This window comes from Plectrocnemia conspersa, unplaced genomic scaffold, assembly GCF_051122295.1.
Source record: "Plectrocnemia conspersa isolate PC_06_02 unplaced genomic scaffold, ASM5112229v1 ptg000002l, whole genome shotgun sequence".
In the NCBI taxonomy this organism is placed as follows: domain Eukaryota; kingdom Metazoa; phylum Arthropoda; class Insecta; order Trichoptera; family Polycentropodidae; genus Plectrocnemia; species Plectrocnemia conspersa.
Genome location: NW_028277166.1, coordinates 10,768,404 through 10,793,901, shown reverse-complemented (window position 1 = coordinate 10,793,901; position 25,498 = coordinate 10,768,404). Strand labels below are relative to the sequence as shown.

Sequence of the window (25,498 nt, the reverse complement as noted above, 5' to 3'; positions counted from 1 at the left end):
TATGAAATTTAGTCGTTTAATCGTCGTAGGTGTTTTCCTCTCCATACTGTTAATTTTTCAACATCCCGACTACGCGGCTTCCACCTTCTTGAATTCGCATCAAATAAAAATAACATATGCATGTTTTTATTGCTTTACAGCGAATCGCTTAGGTCAGCGCATCAGTGCGACAAATAATATCAGATTATATTATATACAATATTGTTTGATAATTTTAAGTGAATACTACGTTTTTATTTGGTATCACGGCGCCCCACAAGTATAGCACCCCAGGCGAAAATTCGAGACCCGAGACCTCTGGATTACCATTCTAAATCTTTCGGACTATGTTATTTCGACCTGATTAGATTATATTAAACAAAGAATTAGTATAAAGTGAAAATAATGATCTATAACAATAAGGATAAAGGTGTATATTTATATTATTTTAGTTATTAGTAACATTATTGACAATCTAACGTTGTAATCAAATGTGAGGATGGTGTTTACGTTTCATGTTGAAATCGGGTGACGTCGTTTATGGGCCACTTAAAACAAAATTCCAATTCATTGAAAGCGCACGAATTTTTAAGAAACTAAAACACGCGACGCTGCCCTAGACGCATTTTAACAAATGTATTTATTAAAAAGATAGTGTTATTTTCTTATTTATGTAAATATTGCAATAAAACATGTAAATAAATATAGGCTCGTTGTTTTCGAATCAGAATTTTAATACGGTTGTGATCAAAATTTATATTAAATGTTTAGAATTTATGTTAAGCAATAAGAATTACTTTAAGAGGTAGTCAGAATTATTATTTATTACAGTTATGTTGGCTCGCAACATTGTCAGATGCCAACACAACAAGCCACGCGTGATATCCGCCGCCGCTCTGTCGTTATTCCCGCTTCGGTCGTCGCTATGACTACCTTCGTGTCCTACTTACAATTAAATAGATACCTTGAGAGCTATTCATGGGGCGTTCACTACTCTGACCAACGCTCGCTAGAAATAACATGTCCTATATAATATTATATTTCTAATATAAATAATTGATTTAATATATTTTTAAACTAACCATATAATATTTATTTGGACCCTGAATAATATAATTACGACCAATCTATGTTTTTATTCTAACCGTTTGATATTTATTATGCCCCTGAATAATATAATTATGAGCAGGTTGTTAATAAAACTCTGACCAAGATTTGATTTTGATTCTGACCATTTATTTTGCTCTTATAAATATATTTTGATAAAATGATTTGATACTGGCGTGTTTTTTTCTGTTTAGACCAAGCATATTTAGATGAAATACAAACTGTCAGATTCAAACCGAAAGTGGCGTATCGCGCGTTATTGAAAACAGAGCAAATTGTATGAGATTGAAGGTAAATTGCGATGGATTCTCCAGAGAAGATACTATATCGCCTAGAAGAACTCAGAAAATGGCAAAGAATTCAAGAAGAACGATTGTTACAACGCCAATTAGCTGATATGCAAGAATTGAGTAGATATCAAGAAGGACAATATGAATATTTGAACGCTTCTAATTCTGTTAATCACACCAAAGACAATAATGATAGCTTAAACACGTCTGATCATAATACTAATAAAAAAGTAAAAGTGAATCTCGAATGTAAATCAACATCCACACATAAAGATGAAATTGTTGAAAATGATGATGCTCAGGTTTATGTAAATATTGATGAATTACCAATCAGACCTATGACTAATTTTAATGTGTTGTTAGAAAATAAATTAAAAGAAGGTGATATGGATCAAATAGAAGATGAGGTTATTAATAACCCTAAAAAACCTTTCTTAAGAAAAGGCCAAGGATTAGTAAGATATAAAATGGCTCAAAACAATTCTGATATGCAAAAAAACAAGAAAAAGCATGTGGATAAAAACAAAAATTGTAAAGAGAAAGACATTGCTAATACTTCAAATAGTAATTGCAAGATAAAATTAAATTTTAAATCAGACAATCCTATTAGAAATGTTTGTAACACAAAAACTAGACCAACTTGGTCTGAAATACTTGAAAAAGAACAAAATTGTAGTAGTAACTTATTAAAAGAAAATATTTACAACAAAGATAGTTATTCTGATACATCATTGCTGGAAAGTCCTTCGTTAAACAAATTATCATCTGAAAAGGAAAAAGCAGAACAGCGTATGTTCGATTTGATAGAACAGAAAGTTAGTAACGATAGTTTTAGTTCGACTAATAGTTTTGTTAATAAAGTTGTTTCAAATCGTAGTACAGTGATGGACATTTATAAGAAGCTTCTCAAATTAAATCCAATGATCTGTGATTCAGATGAAAGCTCTAATGATAACGATAAGCCATCTCAGAATTATGAAAAGAGTGAAGGTAATAACTGGGAAGATGTCGAAACCAGCGAAAGCTCTGATACTGAAGAAACTTGTAGGATAATTATCGGGAAACAAATTATGACTTCGACACCTTACGACGACTCTAAGAAAAAAATTGACGCTAGTAAAGATGTTCATTCTAAAAACTTTAACGTAGGCGAGAGTCAATCGCATATATTAAATACAGATTATACAAACGAAGAACAAAATGAAACTGTCACTGATAAACAAGATTTGTTATCCATAAAGGATATGTTGAAAGAAAGACTAACCGAGTTAGAGAAAGAGATTGAGGTTTTTCAAAGTGAAAACACTGCTTTAACAAAATTAAAAGACAACATCTATAAGGAGAAGGAAGAGTTTCTTAAAGAAAAGGCAACGCTGGAAGCGAAATTGAATGAAGATAAAATAATATCCGAGTATCACTTAGCCGAAGAACGAGAAAAGCTACACAAAATGAAACTAGTATATGATAAAAATATGAAAGAGATGAAGTTGGTGTGTTCTAAGAAAGATAGAGAAGAGATTAGTAATTTGAAGAGTGAACTCCAAGATCTTCGAGAGCAAATGGCTACGAAAGATGCGAGAAACGGAGCAGCTCAGTCTAGATATAGAAATCAAATAAAAAATCTTGAAAAAGAAAGGAGCGAACTGAAGGAAGAGTGTGAAAAATTGAAAAAGGAAAATACAAAACTAAAGAGCGTCAATAACAGAACTCAACGATTGAAAAACATAAAACTACTCGGCGATATAAATAAATGTATGTCTGACGTTGAAATTGAAGATGTGCCGTATCAAAGACAAAGTTCTAGTGAATCGTTCAAGAGTGTTAACTTGAGTAAGAGAAACAAAGAAAACGTCAAACCTGTGGTAATAAAACATGTAAGATCCAGAACCAGAAGTGAACCGAATCTTACCAAAACGAATAAATCTGTTCGCCAGGAGAGAAAGGCAGAAATTAAACGCAATTCCGATGTAGGATTCGGCCTTCATTCTGAAGATGAATCGAACAATTCAGAAGAATCCGATCAAAAGAATACTCCTAGACGGAATAAATCTAAACCTGATATCGAAAATATCTACTTTAAGAAGTTCAATAGTTCAAATGAAGTAGACGATGAGTGTATTACTAAAAGCAGTAAATCAATACTTAAGAATACAAGTCCAATTTATAAATCCAATGAAACTATAACGATGAATAATTCAGGTTCAAAAAAGCAACACTCTAGTGAAAAAATTATACATCCTGATGGTAGAGTGGAAGAAAAACTTTCTAACGGCGCCGTTAAGGTTACGTCTGCGGATGATTCTTACACAAAATGTACATTTACAAACGGTGATGTGAAAGAGATTCTTCACAACGAGGGAACTATAAATTATTTCTTTAAAGAGATGAACTTACGTCAAACTATATACAAAGACGGTTCAGAAATCTATCATTTTCCAGAGTTAGTGATTTTTATTTTTGTTTCAAACTACATTTTTTATTTATTAAATCGATAAAATTTGACACATTGTTAATTTTCAGTGGATACATTGAACGTCGATATCCTGACGGCTCCGTTAAGGCTCATCTCGCAAATGGAACAATTAGATGGATGAAGCCGGGCAATTGTGAAGAATGGCAGTTTCCAGACGGTACTTTAGTATTTGTGAATTCTGAAGGCGAACAAACGCTCAGATTTCCCAATGGCCAAACGGAAGTTCACACTTCTGAATATAAAGTAATGAATTTATTAGAATTATTATAAATGAATTCTTTTAATTAACGAACGTATTCATTATATTTATATTTAATTTCTAGAAACGTGAGTTTCCTGATGGTACTGTAAAAATCATATACAGTGATGGAATGTCAGAGACAAAATACGCAAGCGGTAGAATAAGAGTTAAGGACAAATATGGAAATCTAGTGATGGACTCTGCTCAACATCGCAGTCCTACTAAGAGACAATTGTAGTTTGATTAAATTTTATATAGATGAATGAGTCAGATTATTTTTATTAATATTGTTTTAAATAAATGAAATTGCAATGTGTAGTTTTGTATTATATTTATATTGATGAATATTTATAAAATTTATTATAATATACAAATTACTATTATACCTGTTTTCTTCAATCTAGAAACGTATTTTTAAATTGAAATGTCCTTCTACATCTAATTGCAATAATCAGGTAGATGTTTGTGTGTGAAAGGATATTTTTTTCTATAAATATGTAATAGAACATTTTATTTCAACCCTTTACAGTCCAATAATTTTTCTTTTTAAATTCACTGCAGTCCAATTTATTTAATCAAAATTATTATCCTATTATTTATATATCGCTTATGGTATATGTACTTGTACCCACTCCAGATGTTGGGACCACTACCTAAAAAAATGATAAAATAATGTTTCGCTCTATCTTTTTTCTAAATAGTATTTAGTTTATTATTCACTATTGCAATTTGTAGTATTTAGTTAATTATTCACTATTGTAATGTATTTTTATTAGCAAGGATTTTTTTTTTACTTTGATATATGAAACACTAAATATCAATTTACATTACTATTACTTACATATTTATGTACTTGATGTTTGGTTACATTTGTCCATCGTATGATATTTTTCCAACAAACTTCCATATGAAGATATGATTTCTTACCTTTAAAAACTTTTTTCCTTGTTTTTCTTTAGATATATTTACCATAATGTAGGAATAGTAGCACATGGCGAAAATAATTTGTGTCCATGCAAATACTATAATATTATTGTTTGTTTCATTATAGGTTACGTCTTCTTTTTTGCTTTTGAAATCTCTCTTCTATTAGACATAATTGTACTAGTTAAATATAATTTTTGGAAGAGTAAATTATCCGCAAGTATTGTTATTCTACATTAATTTTCGTCACGACGGCCACGGCACGAATTTATTGCTTTTGACGTGGATTTTTTACTTCTGAGAAGGGATAATTGTTTTTTGCGCTCTTCTATTGGTCAAAATTCGGTATAGATATGCTTCATTCGATTCTTACTTATTGTAAGTCATAATATTGTTATAAAGTCTTAATATGAACCAAGCGTTTCCACTGCGACGACATTTGATTTTATTGCTTTTGACATGGATTCTAAACAGTGAATTTGGCCAGAAAAATGCATGTCATTTATTGAAATACTAAAAATTTTAATGAAATCAAAATATTAAAAAACTATACAATAACTAATAAAATACAAAAAAAACGACAACTGACTGGCCAACTTTTGCCCCTCTCCCTGGAAATATCTGAAATGACTTCCTAGTTTTACGATGAATTTTAGCAATTTGCTCGCACCGGCCGTACGAGTCCGCCAAAGTCGCCAAGAGAATGTGTACCCATCACACTAGTGTTACCAGAGTGCCTCCAAGTTTTGGCCATAATAAGACTTATATACATAAATGGGCTCTCACAAAGTCGAGGAGGCCTATTTATATATTTATTTTACGCATTCATTATGACCAAAACTTGGCAGCACTCTGGTAACACTGACGTGAAGGTGGCGGAGGGCAACACATTATTGGTGGATCTCGACAGAAGACAACAGACCGTGCGCCTCGTTTACCGTTCATTCATGTATATTTAAATACCATGTAAATTATATACTGCAAATAAAATACTAACTCAACAAACTGCTACACAACTACTAACTCGACAAACTGCTACACAACTACAAACTATATATATTGGTATACATACATATGTACATTACCTGTGCAATAAAAATATATACGAAACATATCCACTACGTCTCATTGGCTAACTAAGTGGTATAATTAATAATAATAATAATTATTATTAATAATGTTTATTTGCTACAAATAAAGCTAATACAAATTTAAAAATGCAACCCTAAATCATTACAGTAATTATACAATTAACCAGATGCTAATCTGATTCTGTTTGAAGCTTCTTTGGGTATTCCTTCTATTTTAAAGTTGATCGGTGCCATATTTTCTCTAGTGTTAAATAACAATTTCAAGGCCTCTCTAGCTGCCATTTCAACTGCGATATCAACGTTTTCACCGAAACCTGTAGAGAATAAAATAAATCATAACAACGTTGACAATCACCTAAATATGTCAAATTATAATAATTGACTAACCATAACAAAACATTTCCTTGTCGATGTATATGCCTACACGATAACAAGCCATCAGTGTATTTTTTCCAATTTGACCAATCAGTCTTGGTTCGGGGGTTTTACCAGATTTTGCCAACATCTGCTCCAACATTTCCATTGGTTTTTCAATTGGCCATAATTCATTTATATCAACGCCATTTAACGCTGTTATAACGAAATCTCGCACAAAATGAGCAGCTCGTTCTGCTCCCGACGAATGAGCCAACGCCGCTACGATGGCTTTTAATGTTTGCTCGAGTACTTCTTTACCGACGGGGTATTCCTATAATTATACACATTAATTTTCAATAATAAAAATATTTCAATATTTTAACTTACATTACAAAATATAATATCTTTTGTTCCAAGATTATGAGATATTTCTGAGAGCATATCGGTGGACATTAAATATTTCTTTACAGCTAAAATTCCTTCATCGGGAAACTTAGGTAATGCAAGTTTGAGGTAAGCTTCAATATAATAAGACATCAATGTCTCGCCTAAAAGCAAATATAGCTTGAATTTAATCTATACATATAAAAAATAGTATTATGTCAAATAATCACCATCATCTATCATTTGTGAATTGTCTTTTAATTGAAACTCTGGCGCTTCGATGCCAACTTGTTTCTGGAGCTCTTCTTCCTGCGTTATATACGATTTGAAGGTGAAAGCTCGTTGTAATATATTAGAATCGAAATCTTCGTTGAGCCGTTTACCGAAAGCGTACAACTCGGCGTCAAAGTTCCATTCTAGATAAGTATTACGAGGCTGTATTCCGGTTTTATCGAACTTCTTTCTTTTATATAGCTCGTGCAAGGTGGGCGCGACCCAACGTTTTATCGTTCGACCTGAAGTTAGCAAATAAATCGTTACTCTTATAAGAACAATACAAATGCACAAAACCTAACCTCTAAATTGAAGGGTTAGTTGTACTTCGGCAATATAAAAAATAGGGTACCTTGTAAAACATTGATATACTTTTGAGCCAAAAGGACTCTTGAAAATTGCGTCCCAGTGCTATTTAATACCCTCAACCACATGATGAACTGTCAAATGTACGGGTTGTGAAAATAACAGCAATAAAGTCGGCCATGAGACAATTTATCTATTTTTAATTTATTTTTTAGTCGAATTATTATTGAAGATGAGAAGTGGACACTTTTCTTAAAAACACAACGTAAAAGGCAGTGGTTGGATGTCAATCAACCTACCATTTCCAAACTCAAGAATAGGATTACACCCCAATAAGATAATGTTATGCATTTGGTGGGACATGAAGGGCATAATTCATTATGAGTTATTGAATTATAGACAGGCAATTATGACAGACACATATAGTGCTCAGCTAATTAATTTAAAAGCGACTAAGATCTTCCCTTATAAATGAAAGAAAGGTAGTTTTATACAAAGACAACGCTCGCCCTCACTTATTCAGAACACGATAGAAAAAATCGATGGATTTTCTTGGGAACTCGTTTCTCAGCCACCGTATTATTCAGACATTGTACCAAACGAGTTTCATCTGTTTAGATCTCTACAATACTTCTTAAGAGAAAAAAATATTTTACAAAAACAGATATAAAAACTACATTAAAAAAATTATTGCTTTCAAAAATACATTGTTTTAAGAATCAGATATAAAAAACTGATTATTATGTGGAAAATAATTGTAGAAAAAGATGAAGAATATATAATTTAGCAAACTTTAAACTTTATAACTCATTTAACCCACACCTTAAAAAACGCAAATACGTATAGTACGACCCGATATAGTGTGAAAGCAGCTCAGGATTAATTATTGAAAAATAAGAATAGCTGAATGCATTAAAACTTTATTAAACATAACATATTGTAAACTTATAAATATTACAACTTATATCAACATCTCTAAACTATTTACATATAATAAAATAATGAAGGTAGTTGTAACTTTGCATGTGATTATCCTGAAATAAAACATAATTTTAATAAAAATATGAATAAAAATGTGTAAATAAACGACAAACCGAAAGTTAAAGTTCCATTCTTGTTTGTAGTAGAGTTGAATCCAGGAAATCCCATTCCCATTCCTATGAAATTTCTCAAATTATTACTAGTTTTTTTTTATATTATGTTAATAAATGTCTTTTATCGCGAACCTTGACCTGGCCCACTCATCATTCCACCTTGCCCCATCATCCCTTGTGGTGGTCCAGGCATCATTCCACCTTGTCCTTGTCCACTCATTCCTCCTTGTCCTTGTCCTCCCATCATTCCCTGCCCTTGTCCACCCATCATTCCTCCTTGTCCTTGTCCTCCCATCATTCCCTGCCCTTGTCCACCCGTCATTCCTCCTTGTCCTCCCATCATTCCCCCTTGCCCCTGCCCACCCATCATTCCTCCTTGTCCCTGCCCACCCATTCCTCCTTGTCCTCCCATCATTCCTCCTTGTCCCTGTCCACTCATTCCTCCTTGTCCTCCCATCATTCCTCCTTGTCCCTGCCCACCCATTCCTCCTGGTCCTCCCATCATTCCTCCAGGACCTTGTCCGCCCATCATTCCTTGTCCTTGTCCACCCATCATTCCTTGTCCTTGGCCACCCATCATTCCTTGATCCAATGATACAATATAACCTCTAATTATTCACAGATATTGACCGAAAAATCTATTGATTCATACACACCTGGTCCTTGTCCACCTGGACCCTGAGAGCCTTGTCCACCTACAAAATTGATTATATTGGTACAGTGTAATCAAAAACTACATCAACTATGGCGATGAGATATTTTCGTAATAGTTTCCAGTGTGCCGTAATATGGTAAGCGATAATAATAAAAACCGACTTATACTATCTTTCAAAAAATATATAATCATCATAAGAATAACAACTTCAAAGAATTTTCTCAAATTAACAAAACTATTTACTATATTAGAACAATTATATATAAGATACTTTATTCAGAAACTGATTATTAAGTCATGCTGTGAGATATTATAAGAATTTCCATTAAAAATTGCTATTTACTGTAAGATAATGAAGCTGGTAATATAGCAGAGCAGTTAAAATGTTTATTAATTTGTCCGCATTAATTAAAAAGTTCTCTAAAGAGGCTTTTTTATCACAATCCACAATATATGCACACTTTACACACTGTTGAAGTGTTGAGTTTAAAATGAAGAGAATACGATTTCTGCATGTTTAATATTTTTTGCTAACTGGACCACGAACCATAGTTTGATAAACGCTAAAATACTTGATCCATTCATACCTTGTTGAGGTGGTCCACCAAAGGAAAAACCGCCTTGAGCGAACTTTGAAGACATCACGCGAACTCCAATCGATGAGCTCTCCTTAGTTTCACAAAACAATCTATGGTGTATTTTACAATTCTACCAACATTTTTATTTAATTTCTTACCAATATAAATATTGCCATAATAACAGTGAAAAACATTATAATCTTTGAGCCCTGCATCATGATTGATGTTTACGATACTCTGGTAAAAAACTGTTTGAATTTATACTTGAAACTATTCCAAGAATATTATTCTGTTTATTTATATATTAACAATCGCATCCTGTGTAAAACTAAATTATTGCTCATTATGTATAATTTATGTTTAAAATTGAACGATTTTATCTCATTTTTACGAAAGTTATCAACATCACACATCATCGCCATTAAATCGCTCAAAACAGGAAGTCACTATTATATATTTATATTTTTATTGTTAAAAAATATTAATAATATATTTCGGAACATTTATCTGTTAGGTTATTGGTCATTGAGAGTATCATTAATATAAAGATATGATTTACACAATTTTAAACGATCGAGCTTTGAATACTATTTTAAAATATTTTTTTATAATATATGAGTAATATTATACTCAGATGTAAAAATATCTCAAAAATCACAAAACAAAAATATTTGTTTCAAACCTATTTTAGATTATATTAATGAATTATATAAGAAAAGTATTATTTATATTAATATTTATTCCCCACTAATCTTATAAATCAAGGATACCGATTATGCTGAATTCCGGACATGCCATTGTCTCTATAGTGTCCTTATTTTAATACCTTATCATTCTAACTTCAGTGATCTTATTTTATACTGTCTTAAATAGGAAGATAATGCTCTTTCAAAGCCACTTTTATATTTTTCTATGTCCTCTTTTGCTTGTATATTTTTGGAATTTTAAGGAAAGCCGCATAGCGTAACTGAATAAAATAGTAACGCATAACCTTATGAAGTTGATATGGAGCCTGTGGCTATAAATCTAGGTTTTGAAGGATAACAGACGAATGCTACTCCGTATAGAACAGAGAACACAGCACAACTTACCAGTCCCATTTTTAAAAGTAAGCTTCAAATGTACTGTAAACAAATATTCGATGACTATTTTGTAATTTAAGCTTTTGAAGTTTCCCAAGAAACAAGTAACAACATAACGAAACGAATTCCATGCATCTGTCTCATCCACTGATACAATTGAACCGAATTTGGAGTTGTCGAGTAGTTTTTTTATTTGCGACCCAATAAACAAACCTTTGCTCTTAGCATCAGATAAATTCGGAAACATTGTTTTCGAGTAATGAAATGAATTGCCATCTTTTTTAAAGCCTTCACGAAGTTTTTAAAGAGCCCAAGTTTAATAATATATTAATGCGGAAGAAAGATCTTATCTTTCTTGACGAGTGTATTGAATTTGACATTTTTTATTATTTATTCGGTACTACATAGTATATTTTTACAACTTCCTGTCATTTTAAATTTGCAGCATTAATAATACAGCAACAATTGTAAAAATCTACAATGTCGCATATTTTGTGAAAACCCACAAATTAGTGCAAAAACATGCATAAATATCCATCAGACGTGTGAAAGAATTCATTTATTTTCCAACAGCATTACCGATATGTATTTTGTGTTGTTAATATTCGCTCTTGGCACAGTCATACAATGTGAAGTAAATATTTTTTTATATATGTATCAATTTACTAAGTGAACCACTACTAACAAATATTGTAAATTACAGAACGAAATAAACATATTACCGTCGAACTACATTTTGAAGGTTGAACATGATTCGGCAAGGGTTAAAAGAACCGCATTAGAAACTTCCGACGAAGACTCTGATGAAGACGACACTACTTTGGCAAACGTATATACTCCAACAACGGTTAAAAATCTCGCATTTCCAAGTAATAAAGGTTTTAAAACGAACGGGCTCACTAAACAATCAAGTGTGAAGTTGATTATCCTCAATAAAAAATCTGGTCACCGTTTTGGATCCAGAGACGAAAACTCTGGCAGATTTCCATATGGCAGTAATTATCCATACTATGGTAGTAATAACCCATATTTTGGAGTTAACCCATATAATTTGACTTACCCGTATGGGGTGCCAAATTATGGAGTACCAAATTATGGAGTTTATCCATACAATATAACTAATACCAATCCATACCAAACATATCCAACCTACCCAAATAATCAGTACTACTCTAATTATCCTAACATTTATAGAACCAATACATCGGTATACCCTTACAATCCATTTATTGCTAGTACCCAATCACCATTTTTCACAAATTTCAACGGAATCCCAATACCTAATACTAATGCTTTGAATTCGTTGATTAATACATTATTTAGGAACGGTGATGGCACAGTACCTATGACAAATACTTCCTTAATTCCTGTCCCTGGCCAAAGTATGCAATTCGGACAAAAATGAGTGTTTTTAAAATTACGTGTATGATTTTATAATAATAAAGATGAGCATATAAAAAAACATGTTTTATTTTCAGATATAATTATTTAAAATATACTACTAACACTTTTCATATCATCATTATCGTCATCTTCTTCGGAAGCGCTGTTTTCATCTTCAGGTAATTGATTGTCTTCTTCACCGTCGCTCTCGCCGTTTACGGTGCTACTCTGAGATGCAATTAATTCTCCTTGTAAATTTTTGTTTTTCAAGTTACCCATCCAAAATGCTTCACTACAATTATTGATCATTAGAGACGCTTTGACTTTATACACTAACGTTTCCAAAGTCAACTTCATCTGTGGTAAATAAGCGATCAATGAAGTGTCTTTTGTTAGTCGTAAATGGCAGTAAAGCGAATGCAAGAATCTGGTACTGTGTTGAAGAGTGCGAAGAATTTCAACGACACTATCTGGATCTGTTTTCAACTTTAAATCCATTATAGGCATACCTTGCGTCGAAAAGAGCTTGAATAAGGGTATAGATTTTTTCAAAAACGCCGCTAGATTGCTGCGCCCGTCCATGATCTTTAAAATTTCAGTTAAACTCTTCATTATGATCGCTACGTTCCTCCATAGATCGAGATGCTGCTTGTCCGTTAAGCCTTTGTCTAGTTCATTCTTGGTGGCTTCATACAAAGCTCTAGACATAGATCTGAACAAGAGTGGAAAGTTTGCTTTATTTATGCATTCAAATATACTTAGTACGCTGTTTTTGTTAGTAAGTTCTGGACACTGTTCTTTCAAGTCCTCAGTTAGAGATTTAATCTTTTCTATATTCGGCACAGAAAAATATCCGGTGAGAAGAGTATCCACGTTCTGATTGTAATGAAGACCTTTCTCAACATTACCGGATTCGTCTCTCCAACTCAAAGATAAGAAATCACGCGAAAGATTCACGAGCGCATCTTTAATTTCCTTATCATTAACGGTTCTTACGATAACTTCAAATAATTTGACCAAATTTGCAGCAGTAGAAATCGATAGACACAAATCTTTATATTGCGACATAAAATCACTGAATTTTATAACGTGTTCTTTTAACGACTGCTTAGATTTGTTGTTTGGATCGTAGTTAATAGCCATTGTTTTAAAAATGTTAATGATCTTCTGCTTATTTTCTATCAAATGAAAGTCGCTCCATGAAAAAATCAAAGAAAACACGTGAAATATTACCGCCAGACACAACTGAGCTTTCATATTGTTTTCGGAGAACATAGAAATTGCATCTCTGATTCCATCATTAGCATCTAAGCTTTTCATCACATACTTACTGATCGAATCCATTTGTTGAAAAAGTCTTGGAATCAAAGCTATGGAACGATTGATAGCTTTATCCAAATTCATCGGAATAAATGTTGGTATAACAGATTTGGAGAAATGATGAATTTGTTTGACTTTATTCGATGGAAATATAGCAGATATTGTGGGAGTCAGTTCTTCTAATAGGAGTATAATTGAATCTAAATTTATCCCAGTGCTTGCACTTTCGACGGACTCATCTCTTTCAATATGCAATTCTTCGTTAAAGAGTTCAATGCAATCGAATTGTAATTGTCTGAAATAACCTGGGTTAAGTCTAAATTTGGAGTGGAACTGAGTAGACTTATCAGGAGATTTATCTTCTTGCGTTTTTAGCGTTTCTTGTAGAGCAGATGTCTCAGCATTAAGACTCGGATTCTTCTTTTTGGATTTAGTTTTATTTTTCGGTTTCTTTGTCTTCAATTCTCGCATCAAAATCTGTCCAAGTTTCATATAAGTTCCGATGAATGTTGAAATAGGAGGTTTATAATCTATGTCACAAGAATTTATATAAGCTCCTAATTGTTTTTCAAGTTTGATGAGACTATCGAGTCTTTGCAGAACTTTTTTTCTCATTGATGATTCATTTTGCGAACTGAACGCCGATATCAATTCTCTGAACCAATTTATACAATGTACGTAACAATTGAGAATCGCTTCAAAGAAATCCGGATTGAATTCTTCTAAAGAGCTTTCCTCTTCTATTACCGGCATGACGATAGCGCATCCCAAAAGAGCGTCAATCGCTGATAAGTCGTCCTTGTTTCCTTTTTTATGTAGCAGTTGTAAAACTCTAAACCATGATGGTAATAATCGCAAATCTAAATTATCCGGATTATGACCTAAAGCAATATTGCCGATGTTCAACGCAATAGGTTCTTCGACATCGTCGATTGAATCCAAGCAAAATTGTGAAGATAATTCTATATTGTTGATCGATTTTAAGCTTTCGTCCTTAACATCAATTATGAAACTGCTTTGAAAATCATTTGTTACTAAATTAGTCAACCAGATTAGAAACGGTTGATCGATTGACTTGCAATTGGCCAACATGTTTGCTAATTCGTCGTAAAAATAACACGTCATCTCTGTAAACTTACAAGTGCTTTTAAATATTAATTCAATAATCACAGCTGCTTCTTTAGAAGTGCCTTCCGGAAGATCAGAGACTTGTGAGTATTCAAGTCCTTCTTTTGAAGCTGATTCTGTATCTGTTCCAGAACAGACAATATGCTTTATTGCCATTACTCCGCCGGCTATTCCTCTACTTTTAATCGAGAGATCGGAACTGCTTAATTGCTTACGAATCAGCATATGGACGTCATCTTGCAGCACTGAATTTTCAATACTAAACGCTAGATTGCATAGCAAGTTCATGATCTGACTGATTTCACTCGAATTTAAAATATCAGTTCTGTTAATCAACGCTAAGATTTGAAGGGAAAATGGTTTCAAAAGTTCGATATTGTCATCGCCGATTTTTGATAATACGATCATCGAATTCGCTAAGGAATCCCGGTCCTCAATATATTCATTATTGACCAATTCGTCGATGATCTTCCGACGGACGTCAGGAATTTCGGCAAACATACATCTAAACGAATGAATACTAAAATCTTTAAGCGACGGCTCCAGTTTACTCTTCAATAACATACTAGAAATCTGCAATATTTCAAAGATATATTCTTTTATTATAGGTTTAAATTTCTTCAAACATACATTGATGATATTAGAAGTGAATAGTGATGCTTTAATTTTTTTACGAAACGTATTTTCGACGAGCTTTTCTTTTCCATTTTTTAACGAGTATATTATGAACAAAATAATAACATCTAATGGTTTATGATCATTCATTTCTTTAACTCCGTTGATCACTTTCAACCAGTCCGCCGATAAAGTCTTTGATTTCATCAAAGACGTTTTTAATGATAGTATTGTCATGATTTGGCTGGTGCCTACGTCTATGTTAGATTGATTTCCAACCGAAGTCCAATCTAAGCCGTCTCTTAAACCATGTATTATATCAGTGCAATGTTCGCTCGTATATCCAATTAGGAAAAAGTTTACCAAATTGGGAAATAAATGAAGAGGAGCCGATGTTCGAAGCATGGTGAGCATTTTATCGCGAACTTGCACTTTAAGATCGGACGGCAAGCAAAAATATGAGAGGCAATCTAATACAGCCGGAGTTAATTTGTAATCTTCAGACATAAATCTACACAATTCAAGAGCTACGTTTTGATGCTCAGAAGGTGTTACGATATCAGGTAAGCATGTGATGATTTCTATACGAGTCGCAAATTCAGATACATCCAGCAGATCTATTAATCCTTTAACTAATTTAGATTCCGTAGTCAAATTATCTAAAAGGATAAACAGTTTTAATAGCAGTTGTACTTTATCGGGTTTATTGTCGATTGCGTATTGAGTAGCTCTACGAATCGCATAATCAACAATATTTTCTTGAAGACAGGTGACGTTTAAAAGCAGTCTTAGAACTGAATTTTGAATATCTCTCGTTTCAATATCGTCTGTTAATATAACTGTGACGTTGTAAGCCAAGAACGAATCTAATTCATCATCTTTGGTGCGGTTCTCCAAGCCTAAAATATCATTCGAATTAAAATTACAAATAAACTTAGTAAATAGTTTATGAAAATGGTTTATAACAAGTTTTTGATGAAAAACCTTTGACAAACTCGTCCACATTGCGAGGAAAGTCGACGTTGTTCTCCAGGATGGATTTCAGCTCGTCTAAAAAAGCTGATGGTTCACATTTGAGTACGTGGTTTGAATTTTCTTCTGCTAAAACGAGTCCAGCTTTAGCCACTAGCTCTTCGAAGTAGACTGTAGCAAAGGGTAGTAATTTAGGATCTCGTCTAGGTTTTTTCGCAGGACTTTCTTCGGCGACTTCATCGTTTCGATGAGAGGAAGAGGCGCTTTTTCTTGTGCGACGCATGTTTTCGCCGTCAAAAACAATCTCGCGGGAAGACAGTTATGGCCATAGCACTATTTATTGTGACCAGAGCATTAAAATAGTTTTATATTCAACGAGTTTAAATATCAGAATTTATTGTTTTTATATTACTGAGATTTTGAATAAAATTCCTAATTTTAATTTTTAAGAATCTTTAATTGGATTACTGAAAATATGGAAGCAATATAATCCATTGCTTCAGTGGACAGTAAACTTGTTTAGTAGTAATCCCAAAGTGTATGTGTATGCAACGTTTTACTTTCTATAATAGTGGTAAAACTCAGGAACGTCATTTGGGGAGGACAGGTGACAGCATTTGCCTCTTTCGAATTGGGCTAGAAAAATGCATCTCGCTTAATGAAATACTATGAATCGTAATGAAATGTAAATATTAAAAAAATTACCATTGACTAGCCAACTTTTGCTCACCCTCGTGTAAAATGCTGAAAACACCTGTCTTGTAAAAAAATAAAAGAAACATTTCAGATTTTGTGGGAAAAGTGTACTTTTAAGATGGAACGTAAATATGCTCGTGGAATATTGCTGGATATTGAAAATCAATGATTATTACCAGGATTTCAAAAGGAAAAGCAGAAAAATAAATTTTGAAAGAAAGAAAAAACGTTACTACAAGGACTTGTAATTTTTTTCTATCTATTGGAAACACTTTATTAATGATTTTAGTTTTCATATTTTTGATATATGACAAGTGTCAACATTAAAACACAAATAACTTAAAATTGCATTTTGGGTAATTTTTTAATCTTTTTGTGAATTATTCTTACTTGGTGACATTTTTAAAATTAGTACTAAAAATTGCATACAAATCAGTTGATCATTTATAAATATGTTATAGTGAAAAAATCTGATCCGTCTTATGCATAAATTGCATCAAAAACTAAAGTTAAACTACTTCTCCAGTGATACATTTTTTAAATAAAATTTTAATTATCAATTATACTACTTAATGTAGCAGCCGTGGAACCAAAAATAACATTCTAATATAATTTATTTATTTTTACCTTATATCTAGACTTTTACACGATAGTAGTTTCTATTGGGGCTAAAAATATTATCATAAAAATACATATGTATAAAGAAATTTGATATACAAAATAAAATGTAATAAATATTATATTGGAAGCTGTGTGAAATTTGAAAATATAAAATACAAATTTTGTAACATGTTATTATGAAATCAAAAAATTGTGAAATATTGGGCGACGGGTGTTGACGGATGGCAATTACATACAGATTGAGCCGCTGCAGTAGTATTTATCTGAAGTATATAATAGTTTATAAATTATGTTACATGATAATATATGCGAATGAACGGTGGACGAGGCACCACCGCCCGTTGTATTCACGTCGTGGTCCATTAAAAGAACGTGCAGACCTCCGACGCGGTCACGTCAGTATTATCAAAGTTCCAGTTTTTGGTCATAATAAATGAATAAATACATATATAAATAGACCTTCACAAATATATAATATATTTACTCTTGGAAAAATATTAATACTTTATTTTTATAAAATATCAATCTATAGACTTTTTATGACTGATAAATTTGGATACTGTCTTTTTACCAATTTATGTACATAATGTAAGTTAAAAATTTTTGTTTGTAAAGTTGTTGTTAAAGACATCTGCATTTTTCAGCCGTAAAATTTAAGGATCACAATTGTTATAAAATAATTAATGTGTGGTATATTTTTGGAAAGAAGTTCAAGAAATACTACTGTAGTCATATTTCGCATTATTTACCCTAAAAATTGTAATAATTATTTTATTTATATGAGTATGCTTATTGATTCTTTACTACCTCTTAAATTTGAAAAATTTAGCTACGAGGTCAAATATTTAAGATCAAGAAATGCTTATAAAATTAAGGGAAAAAGACATGGATCTGGCAAATTCGTAAAGAAAATAATAATAAAAATATGTTTCAACGTTTTTCATTTTTTTATTAATAAAAACGCATCTTGCGTTTGTAATCGTTATCGATAGATAATATTATATCATGATACCGTGGGTCAAAAACGTTCGATTCGCTTATTATCCTATTTAAACATTGATATCAGCTTGTAATCGCATATTTGCTTTTACATCGGTTTTGATTTTTATTGTTGTTATATTTGCGGAAAGGAGACGTAATTGTATTAATATACACTATAGTTATATTCTAATATATATTAAATAAAAAATATATTGTACGTAACATAAAATATGTATATAGCTATGTCTATTTATTGTTCAATGTTTTCAAAAGCTACGGTCTATTCCGAAAATATATTTATATGTACTATATCAGTAGGCGTTGGAAAACTTGATAAGCCGACCAGATTTAGTTAACATTGATTTTGTATGTTCAAACCAGTGCAAAAGAGTACATTGACAACACTGTATCGTTTAACGCTCTCTTCTTAGTGTACCGTGATTTTTATGTATATTTAATATCGTCAAAGGTTTCGTCTACAAAATGGTATGTAAAATTAAATATTTATATTAATTAAAATCTATTATTTTTGAAGTGTAACATTATGTTTGTAGTGTTTATCAGTAACCCGCTTCCTTCTATTGTTCTGCTGAGAATCTATGTTTATCAGCGTTAACACCACAAATGTTTTGCGAAACAATGAGCGATGAGAATTTTTTCTACTGTAATAGCTCTTATTGCAAAAATATTATCATTAGCAGCGGCCGATAGTAAGATTGTGAATTTCAATCAATTACAAAAATGTACTATTTACTAATAAATAATAATCACAGATTGGCCGTTGAACGATATTTCAAGTGTGAGTTTCAGAAGAGCATACGAAGGAGAAGACGTTGTTTTAAAATGTGCTGGAAGAGTGGAGGAAGAGCCAGGATTATGGAAATTTAAAGTAATACATAAATTATAAAATAAATTATATTTATATAATATTATTAATTAAATTTATTTTTAGTCTTGCGGGATTGGATTGGATAAGACGATTTGTCCTGATATCGATTACAAAGGATCTGATGCCATTTGGGATGTACTTCCATACAATAATTCTAAATTGATATTGAAAAATGTAAATAAATCACTGAGTGGTTTTTATCGATGTAAGCAACATGCCACGATTAAAATTTACATTTATAACACAATACAACTGGAAATATTAGCAAAGTTCACTGGTAATATTTGTGTAATTATTAATGAAACCGCAGCATGACCTCATATTAAATTATAACTTATTTTCAGACTCCAACAAATTACCGCAGTTTCTAGAGGGTTTTCCGAAAAATATAACACTTCGAAAAAGTTCTCAGGTAATTAATCAATGAATAATCGATAAATTGAATGTTAATTATATATGTTTAATAATTTACAGGCTGTGTTTCAATGTAAGGTTTTGAGTAAACCACCAGTTAGAATAAGATGGGTATGGCAGGGAGAAGGATCTGACGAGTCTTTTGGATCTCTTCGTTATTTGGATCAGTTTTATAAAGTGATCGGTAATGGTCAACAAGGACATGCAGGAAATACAAGTCTATCAAAATTCGATATACCTAGAGTGGGAGCTTCAGACACTGGTCGTTACCTTTGCGTAGCTATCAATATTTGGGGGTATTCTACAAGCAGTGCTTATCTTAACGTAAATTTTAAATTAATTATACCATTACAATTTTTTATATACAGTGTAATGATAGTTTTAATTTATTTTCAGGTAATCGACGATGAAAGCAAATCTGAAAATGTCTCTCATTTTTATATATTATTTTTGATACCAGTTGGACTGGCGATTATTCCACTAATAATGTGGATCTGTTATATTTGGTGCAGAAGGAAACGGCGAACTATAATTCAAAGTGAGGAGAATATTGATATGCCAATCAACTATTATTTAAATAATCACATTTTATATCAATTATAAAGGTCTCTTCATGCATATTTATAACCAGTAAAAATTATAAAAATAATATTTTACAATAAAAATATCTATTGGTATAATACTTATTAACTTGAGGATAAATATATAAATTATGTATAAATAAAATTTTATTTATTAAACAATATTTTTAATAAATAAATTCGCAGATCTTTTCTAATTAATAAAATATCTTGTTGCCGGTATCCTGTATCCTGTATCATGTTAAAAATATATGTATTAATTATTTGTTTAAATTTATTGATAATTTGAATATTGTAGATTATATATAAATATAAGATATATCTAATAAGTTCGTTAATCATTGATCTTATTAAATTAACGGTTCTCTAAATTAGTTTTTCGCAACTTTTTCTCACATACAGCACACTAAAGCTCTTTTCATAATTCGAGGGTCGTATTTAAGAATAAATCATGTAGGCTTAAAGGTGTACATATTTAGCCTTGTATTCTATGTAAAACGTGTACACATGTTCATGAAAGAAAAAGATAATTAGCCTGATTTTATGGTTTTTAATTTTATATGTGGCTACTTTTATTTTTATATTTTATCTATCGCCTGATTTCGGCTTCTTTTTTCGGTAACAAAATTCACTTTAAAAAAATGACCTGCGCGAAGTTCTGTTCAAGTTTCAGCATTGATAGAAACCCTTGTTAAATGCTTGTTAATATTGCTCTCGTAGTACTAAAGTGTTACTTCACATTCCGAGCGCCCCTCAGGTCTTTGGCCAATGTCTTCCTACGGCCAATGTCTTCCTATTGGCCAATGTCTTCCTACGGCCCTGCATGTGAGCAATGACCAGAGAACCAGGAAACACAATATTTATTTATTTACATAATATTTAACCTCGATGCGCAAGTTAATTTTAGTCAATAGTGAAATTCATACGGATAATTTTTAAATATAGCAAATATATTACTATATTTTATCGATACCTTGAGTTAAGCCTTAATTACATTTATTGTTGGCTTTTGAAAATCTATTAAAATCTAAAGCGAGATTATAAAATATAAAGGCATTAACTTAAGACTGGTAAAAGATAATTATCGTGTAAATACTCGTACCATGTTTACCCGAAAATATGATCTACATTAAAAATAAGCAATAGCGTGATTTTTCAGGATGTTTTAATATAAGCCCTTTTAAAAAATATGCAAAATAAAATTGCTTAATAAAATAAGCTTTCGAGTTTAACTCTGTTTAGTTTTTGTTATATTTCCTATCCCGCACAGGGACTTCATTTGGGGGTAGGAATGTGGGGGCAACTGCCCCCCTCTCATGAATTTGGCTAGAAAAATGCACGTCATTTAATTAAATACTATGAATCAGATAAAATTTAAATATTAAAAAAGACGTCTACTGACGGACCAACTTTTGCCCCCTACTTAAAAAATCTGAAATGGCATCCCTAATTCTAAACTAGAATTTCTCGGGTTATACCTAAAAATTCTATAAAAATCTATCGCAAAAATATACTTTAAAATATATCCTTTTGGTGTAATCATATCAAAATACATTTTAACCGGTAGACATATATTTTTACCGGTGATGATATAATACATCTTGCAGGTGCTAGTAAAATTATATGATTTAAATTTTCCATACATCGTATTATTTACATGCGATATAAAAATGTTACAGTGAATGTGTATTTTTCAGGACAGTGATATTACCACAAGAGAAGTCCACATACATTTTCATCAGTAGATATACATATATTTCTACTCGCTAAAATATAACCTAACTGATAAGCGCTAGGGAAATTATATGCTGCTTTAAAATGTCTATAACACTTAATTTTACAATTGCGAAACTTCAGTTTGCTGTTCAAACTTATATCTTACCTACACGAATTAACCTTGACTTGAATTAAACTAAACTTGACCTAATGATAGTTCTAAAAATAATTACAGTTTTAAACTTTTATTAGGCTAAGTTTAAAATACAAAGTAAGCCAACTAAACTTCTAGGGGAAAGTAAGCTGAAGAATAAATACAGACGGACGTCGCATCTCGCATATTACTCCATAGTTTATCTGCACTTTGCTATTACACTGTTTAAAAATATGGTTATTCTTACCGATATTACTTCGGACTTTTGATATAAGAGTATTGGTTAAAGTATAATCAAACAGAATTTTGTTCAATAGAAGAGCATAAAAACAATCAATACTTCTTAGAAATCAAAAATTCACGTCATAAGGAATAAAATCGTGTCGGCGTCGTCGCAATGGTACGCTCGGTAACGAGCGTTTCTACTGCGACGGCGACGGCACGATTTTATTAAATCACTGACTGGTCAACTTTTGCCCCCTCCCTGGAAAAATCTGAAATGCCGTCTCCGCTCACGCAATAGCGGGGATTAAATGGATGCGAATGTTGGTTTTCATTTCAAAATTTTCTTTTGGTGAATTGTTGCTGCGCCTCCCTTCCTCTCACAATAAAATAAATCAAATTAGATATAAATATTTAAAAAATAAATAAACATTGTTTTTTACGATTTCTCCTATTTACAAGTATTATTATTATTATTATTTACAAGCGTCTTCTGAAATCTCGGCTACTCTGTATTAATTTAAATGGATTTAAATATAAATATTGTTTTTTTATGACTGCACATGTTCATAATTATTATTATTTGGTATTATATATTCAGATGCAATAGTCGTATTATTAACATTATTGATCAGGCCCTTAATTGATTCTACAGAAAATAAAGTTGTAAAAAATTAAGCTGGAATTCCTCATTTGATAAGTTGTAGCAACGTCCCAAAAGAATATGAGCATGACATTGACTGTTTTTGAATGAATGTAGATTGCTGTACTGTAATAAATTTAGATTGTTATACAGAATTAAATTTTATTTATTTTATGTATAAAATAATAAATATCCTGAAAATAATTCTGGGTCCTATTTTCGGGAAAACACTGTTCATTTTTATTCTGTATTTATTTTGTTAAATTTTAAGTTTTTGCTGTTTTAATAAAAAGGCGATAGATATATAACTCTTATCTAAATACTAATGCCCAAATTTCTACAATAACAACTTATTATATATTATATATAATGGTCGACATTATGCGTACTAGGGCGGTCGCAAATAATCGCTTTTTGGCCAAATCGAACCGGAAATTCGTGTTCGGCCATTCTGCCCGCAGACGTTGAGCGCCGAGGTTTGTTTCTTTTCATCCATGTTAATCCTAAGCATCATACAAGATTTCTTTGATATTTTGTTTCTTTTGCCATATTCTTTGTATTATTAAGCGTTTCTACGTGCTAATTTTATAAATTTATAACAAAAAACTTAAAAGCGTCACAAAAGTTAGGTTATTTTTTTTATGCCACTTGAAATATTGGTCATTATAATAATCGGTCCCTTTCTAAACCTAGTTTTGATGTACAGTTACTCTAGTTTCGCTTGGGGACCAAATCAAAAGCTTCATCTCTATCCTAATATTTTTGTACAACTTAACATTAATATTGGCAATATGAGAGCGATAGTCGTGTTGTAAATAGACAAAAAATGCGTTATTTTTTTATTTTTTTTTAATCTGACGATGTCCTATTTTTGTTGCAGTCCTTAAATTTCGCGAGATTTCCCTACGCTCACCAAGATGGGTAGGGAGGATAAGGCATCGTGGAAGTCGAACTACTTCACCAAGCTCATTGTAAGTATAACATCACGTGATTTGACCTTTCGCGTTGTAAATACACGTGGTTCATTGTTTTAATTCGTTTTGCAGCAACTGTTGGATGAATACCCTAAATGCTTCGTGGTAGGCGCTGACAATGTCGGCTCCAAGCAGATGCAGCAAATCCGTATGTCCCTTCGCGGACACGCTGTCGTTCTCATGGGCAAGAACACCATGATGCGCAAGGCTATCCGCGGGCATCTCGAGAACAACCCGTCTTTGGAGCGTCTCTTGCCTCACATCAAGGGAAACGTCGGCTTTGTCTTCACCCGTGGAGATCTAGTAGATGTGAGTATATTTTTTTTATTCGAAAGATCACAATTTGTCCCTTTCTAAACCTAGTTTTGATGTATAGTTACTCTAGTTTCGCTTGGGGACCAAATTGAAAGCGTCATTTCTATCCTAATATTATTGTGCAACTTAACAATAATATTGGCAATATGAGAGCAACATATAATTAAGTTTTCCTGTTTCTATTTATTATTTTAAACGGTTGTATTTTAATTGTTTTTCTTATTGTAGGTCCGCGACAAATTGCTCGAGAACAAAGTGCGCGCTCCAGCTCGTGCCGGCGCTATCGCCCCGTTGTCTGTCATCGTACCTGCTCAGAACACAGGTCTCGGTCCTGAGAAAACTTCCTTCTTCCAGGCTCTTTCCATCCCCACCAAGATTTCCAAGGGTACTATCGAAATCATCAACGATGTCCACATCTTGAAACCCGGAGATAAGGTCGGAGCTTCCGAAGCCACTCTCTTGAACATGCTTAACATCTCTCCGTTCTCGTACGGATTGTTGGTCGAGCAAGTTTACGATTCTGGTACCATCTTCGCTCCCGAAATTTTGGACATCAAGCCTGAAGACTTGCGCGCTAAGTTCATGGCTGGAGTTGCCAATTTGGCTGCTGTATCTTTGGAGATTGGATACCCGACGATCGCTTCCGCTCCTCACTCCATTGCCAATGGATTCAAGAATCTCTTGGCCATCGCCGCTACTACCGAAGTGGAGTTCAAAGAAGCCACTACTATCAAGGAGTTCATCAAGGATCCTTCCAAGTTCGTATCAGCTGCTCCGGCTGCTGCTGCTGCTCCCGCAGCTGCCGCCGCCGCTAAGGTTGAAGAAAAGGAAGAGGAAGAACCCGAGAGCGACGACGATATGGGATTGGGTCTTTTCGATTAAACTGATTTGTCAGCATCTGCTATATTTTTAAGTATGTGTCTCAATACTTGTCGAGCTGGGCAGCTCAAATGGCAATAGGGATATATATTTAAATAAGACCAATAAAATCGTTCTTTAAAATATTTCGTTTAATTTCACTACACTACTGATTGGATTAG

The 25,498-nt window shown here is 32.4% G+C and overlaps 6 protein-coding genes and 1 long non-coding RNA gene across 7 annotated transcripts; 4 read left to right on the top strand and 3 right to left on the bottom strand.

The window, feature by feature from the left end:
• The first annotated feature begins 1,280 nt into the window (after window positions 1-1,280).
• Window positions 1,281-4,406, top strand: Sas-4 (spindle assembly abnormal 4). The gene is made up of 3 exons (XM_088203937.1): window positions 1,281-3,816; window positions 3,897-4,092; window positions 4,173-4,406. Exons 1-3 carry the CDS (start codon window positions 1,388-1,390, stop codon window positions 4,326-4,328), a joined length of 2,781 nt encoding a protein of 926 aa, XP_088060063.1. The 5' UTR covers window positions 1,281-1,387; the 3' UTR covers window positions 4,329-4,406.
• A 1,773-nt stretch (window positions 4,407-6,179) lies between these two features.
• mRpL44 (mitochondrial ribosomal protein L44) lies at window positions 6,180-7,622 on the bottom strand. Its single transcript, XM_088203947.1, has 5 exons — window positions 7,472-7,622; window positions 7,077-7,361; window positions 6,850-7,010; window positions 6,493-6,793; window positions 6,180-6,419 (listed from the first exon to the last, which is right to left on the bottom strand). Exons 1-5 carry the CDS (start codon window positions 7,551-7,553, stop codon window positions 6,265-6,267), a joined length of 984 nt encoding a protein of 327 aa, XP_088060073.1. The 5' UTR covers window positions 7,554-7,622; the 3' UTR covers window positions 6,180-6,264.
• A 727-nt stretch (window positions 7,623-8,349) lies between these two features.
• Window positions 8,350-11,213, bottom strand: LOC148237622 (uncharacterized). The gene is made up of 6 exons (XM_088203960.1): window positions 9,911-11,213; window positions 9,762-9,843; window positions 9,176-9,214; window positions 8,652-9,101; window positions 8,520-8,582; window positions 8,350-8,459 (listed from the first exon to the last, which is right to left on the bottom strand). Exons 1-6 carry the CDS (start codon window positions 9,968-9,970, stop codon window positions 8,455-8,457), a joined length of 699 nt encoding a protein of 232 aa, XP_088060086.1. The 5' UTR covers window positions 9,971-11,213; the 3' UTR covers window positions 8,350-8,454.
• LOC148237621 (uncharacterized) lies at window positions 9,099-15,609 on the top strand. Its single transcript, XR_015812271.1, has 3 exons — window positions 9,099-9,310; window positions 11,280-11,468; window positions 11,538-15,609. It is a non-coding gene; the product is annotated as an uncharacterized LOC148237621 (long non-coding RNA).
• Window positions 12,289-16,559, bottom strand: Fancd2 (Fanconi anemia complementation group D2). The gene is made up of 2 exons (XM_088203924.1): window positions 16,265-16,559; window positions 12,289-16,179 (listed from the first exon to the last, which is right to left on the bottom strand). Exons 1-2 carry the CDS (start codon window positions 16,533-16,535, stop codon window positions 12,323-12,325), a joined length of 4,128 nt encoding a protein of 1,375 aa, XP_088060050.1. The 5' UTR covers window positions 16,536-16,559; the 3' UTR covers window positions 12,289-12,322.
• Window positions 16,560-18,896: 2,337 nt separating this feature from the next.
• Window positions 18,897-20,763, top strand: LOC148237619 (fibroblast growth factor receptor-like 1). The gene is made up of 7 exons (XM_088206007.1): window positions 18,897-19,036; window positions 19,105-19,260; window positions 19,324-19,439; window positions 19,503-19,716; window positions 19,784-19,851; window positions 19,914-20,177; window positions 20,250-20,763. Exons 2-7 carry the CDS (start codon window positions 19,197-19,199, stop codon window positions 20,454-20,456), a joined length of 933 nt encoding a protein of 310 aa, XP_088062133.1. The 5' UTR covers window positions 18,897-19,036; window positions 19,105-19,196; the 3' UTR covers window positions 20,457-20,763.
• Window positions 20,764-23,616: 2,853 nt separating this feature from the next.
• On the top strand, window positions 23,617-25,460 carry RpLP0 (ribosomal protein LP0). The gene is made up of 4 exons (XM_088181867.1): window positions 23,617-23,645; window positions 24,050-24,140; window positions 24,216-24,452; window positions 24,687-25,460. Exons 2-4 carry the CDS (start codon window positions 24,087-24,089, stop codon window positions 25,338-25,340), a joined length of 945 nt encoding a protein of 314 aa, XP_088037993.1. The 5' UTR covers window positions 23,617-23,645; window positions 24,050-24,086; the 3' UTR covers window positions 25,341-25,460.
• The last annotated feature ends 38 nt before the right edge of the window (window positions 25,461-25,498 follow it).

Coding starts and splice junctions, on each gene's coding strand:
- RpLP0 (XM_088181867.1), top strand. CDS start 24,087: ATGGGTAGGGAGGATAAGGCATCGTGGAAGTCGAACTACTTCACCAAG. Junction 24,141..24,215: donor ACTACTTCACCAAGCTCATT/GTAAGTATAACA, acceptor TTCGTTTTGCAG/CAACTGTTGGATGAATACCC. Junction 24,453..24,686: donor CCCGTGGAGATCTAGTAGAT/GTGAGTATATTT, acceptor TTCTTATTGTAG/GTCCGCGACAAATTGCTCGA.
- mRpL44 (XM_088203947.1), bottom strand. CDS start 7,553: ATGTGGTTGAGGGTATTAAATAGCACTGGGACGCAATTTTCAAGAGTC. Junction 7,362..7,471: donor GTATATCAATGTTTTACAAG/GTACCCTATTTT, acceptor TGCTAACTTCAG/GTCGAACGATAAAACGTTGG. Junction 6,420..6,492: donor CAAGGAAATGTTTTGTTATG/GTTAGTCAATTA, acceptor TATTCTCTACAG/GTTTCGGTGAAAACGTTGAT.
- Fancd2 (XM_088203924.1), bottom strand. CDS start 16,535: ATGCGTCGCACAAGAAAAAGCGCCTCTTCCTCTCATCGAAACGATGAA. Junction 16,180..16,264: donor TGTGGACGAGTTTGTCAAAG/GTTTTTCATCAA, acceptor ATGATATTTTAG/GCTTGGAGAACCGCACCAAA.
- Sas-4 (XM_088203937.1), top strand. CDS start 1,388: ATGGATTCTCCAGAGAAGATACTATATCGCCTAGAAGAACTCAGAAAA. Junction 3,817..3,896: donor GAAATCTATCATTTTCCAGA/GTTAGTGATTTT, acceptor GTTAATTTTCAG/TGGATACATTGAACGTCGAT. Junction 4,093..4,172: donor TTCACACTTCTGAATATAAA/GTAATGAATTTA, acceptor TTTAATTTCTAG/AAACGTGAGTTTCCTGATGG.
- LOC148237622 (XM_088203960.1), bottom strand. CDS start 9,970: ATGATGCAGGGCTCAAAGATTATAATGTTTTTCACTGTTATTATGGCA. Junction 9,102..9,175: donor TCCAGGTGGACAAGGACCAG/GTGTGTATGAAT, acceptor CATTGGATCAAG/GAATGATGGGTGGCCAAGGA. Junction 8,583..8,651: donor GATGAGTGGGCCAGGTCAAG/GTTCGCGATAAA, acceptor GAAATTTCATAG/GAATGGGAATGGGATTTCCT.
- LOC148237619 (XM_088206007.1), top strand. CDS start 19,197: ATGAGAATTTTTTCTACTGTAATAGCTCTTATTGCAAAAATATTATCA. Junction 19,261..19,323: donor ATCATTAGCAGCGGCCGATA/GTAAGATTGTGA, acceptor TAATAATCACAG/ATTGGCCGTTGAACGATATT. Junction 20,178..20,249: donor CAAGCAGTGCTTATCTTAAC/GTAAATTTTAAA, acceptor ATTTATTTTCAG/GTAATCGACGATGAAAGCAA.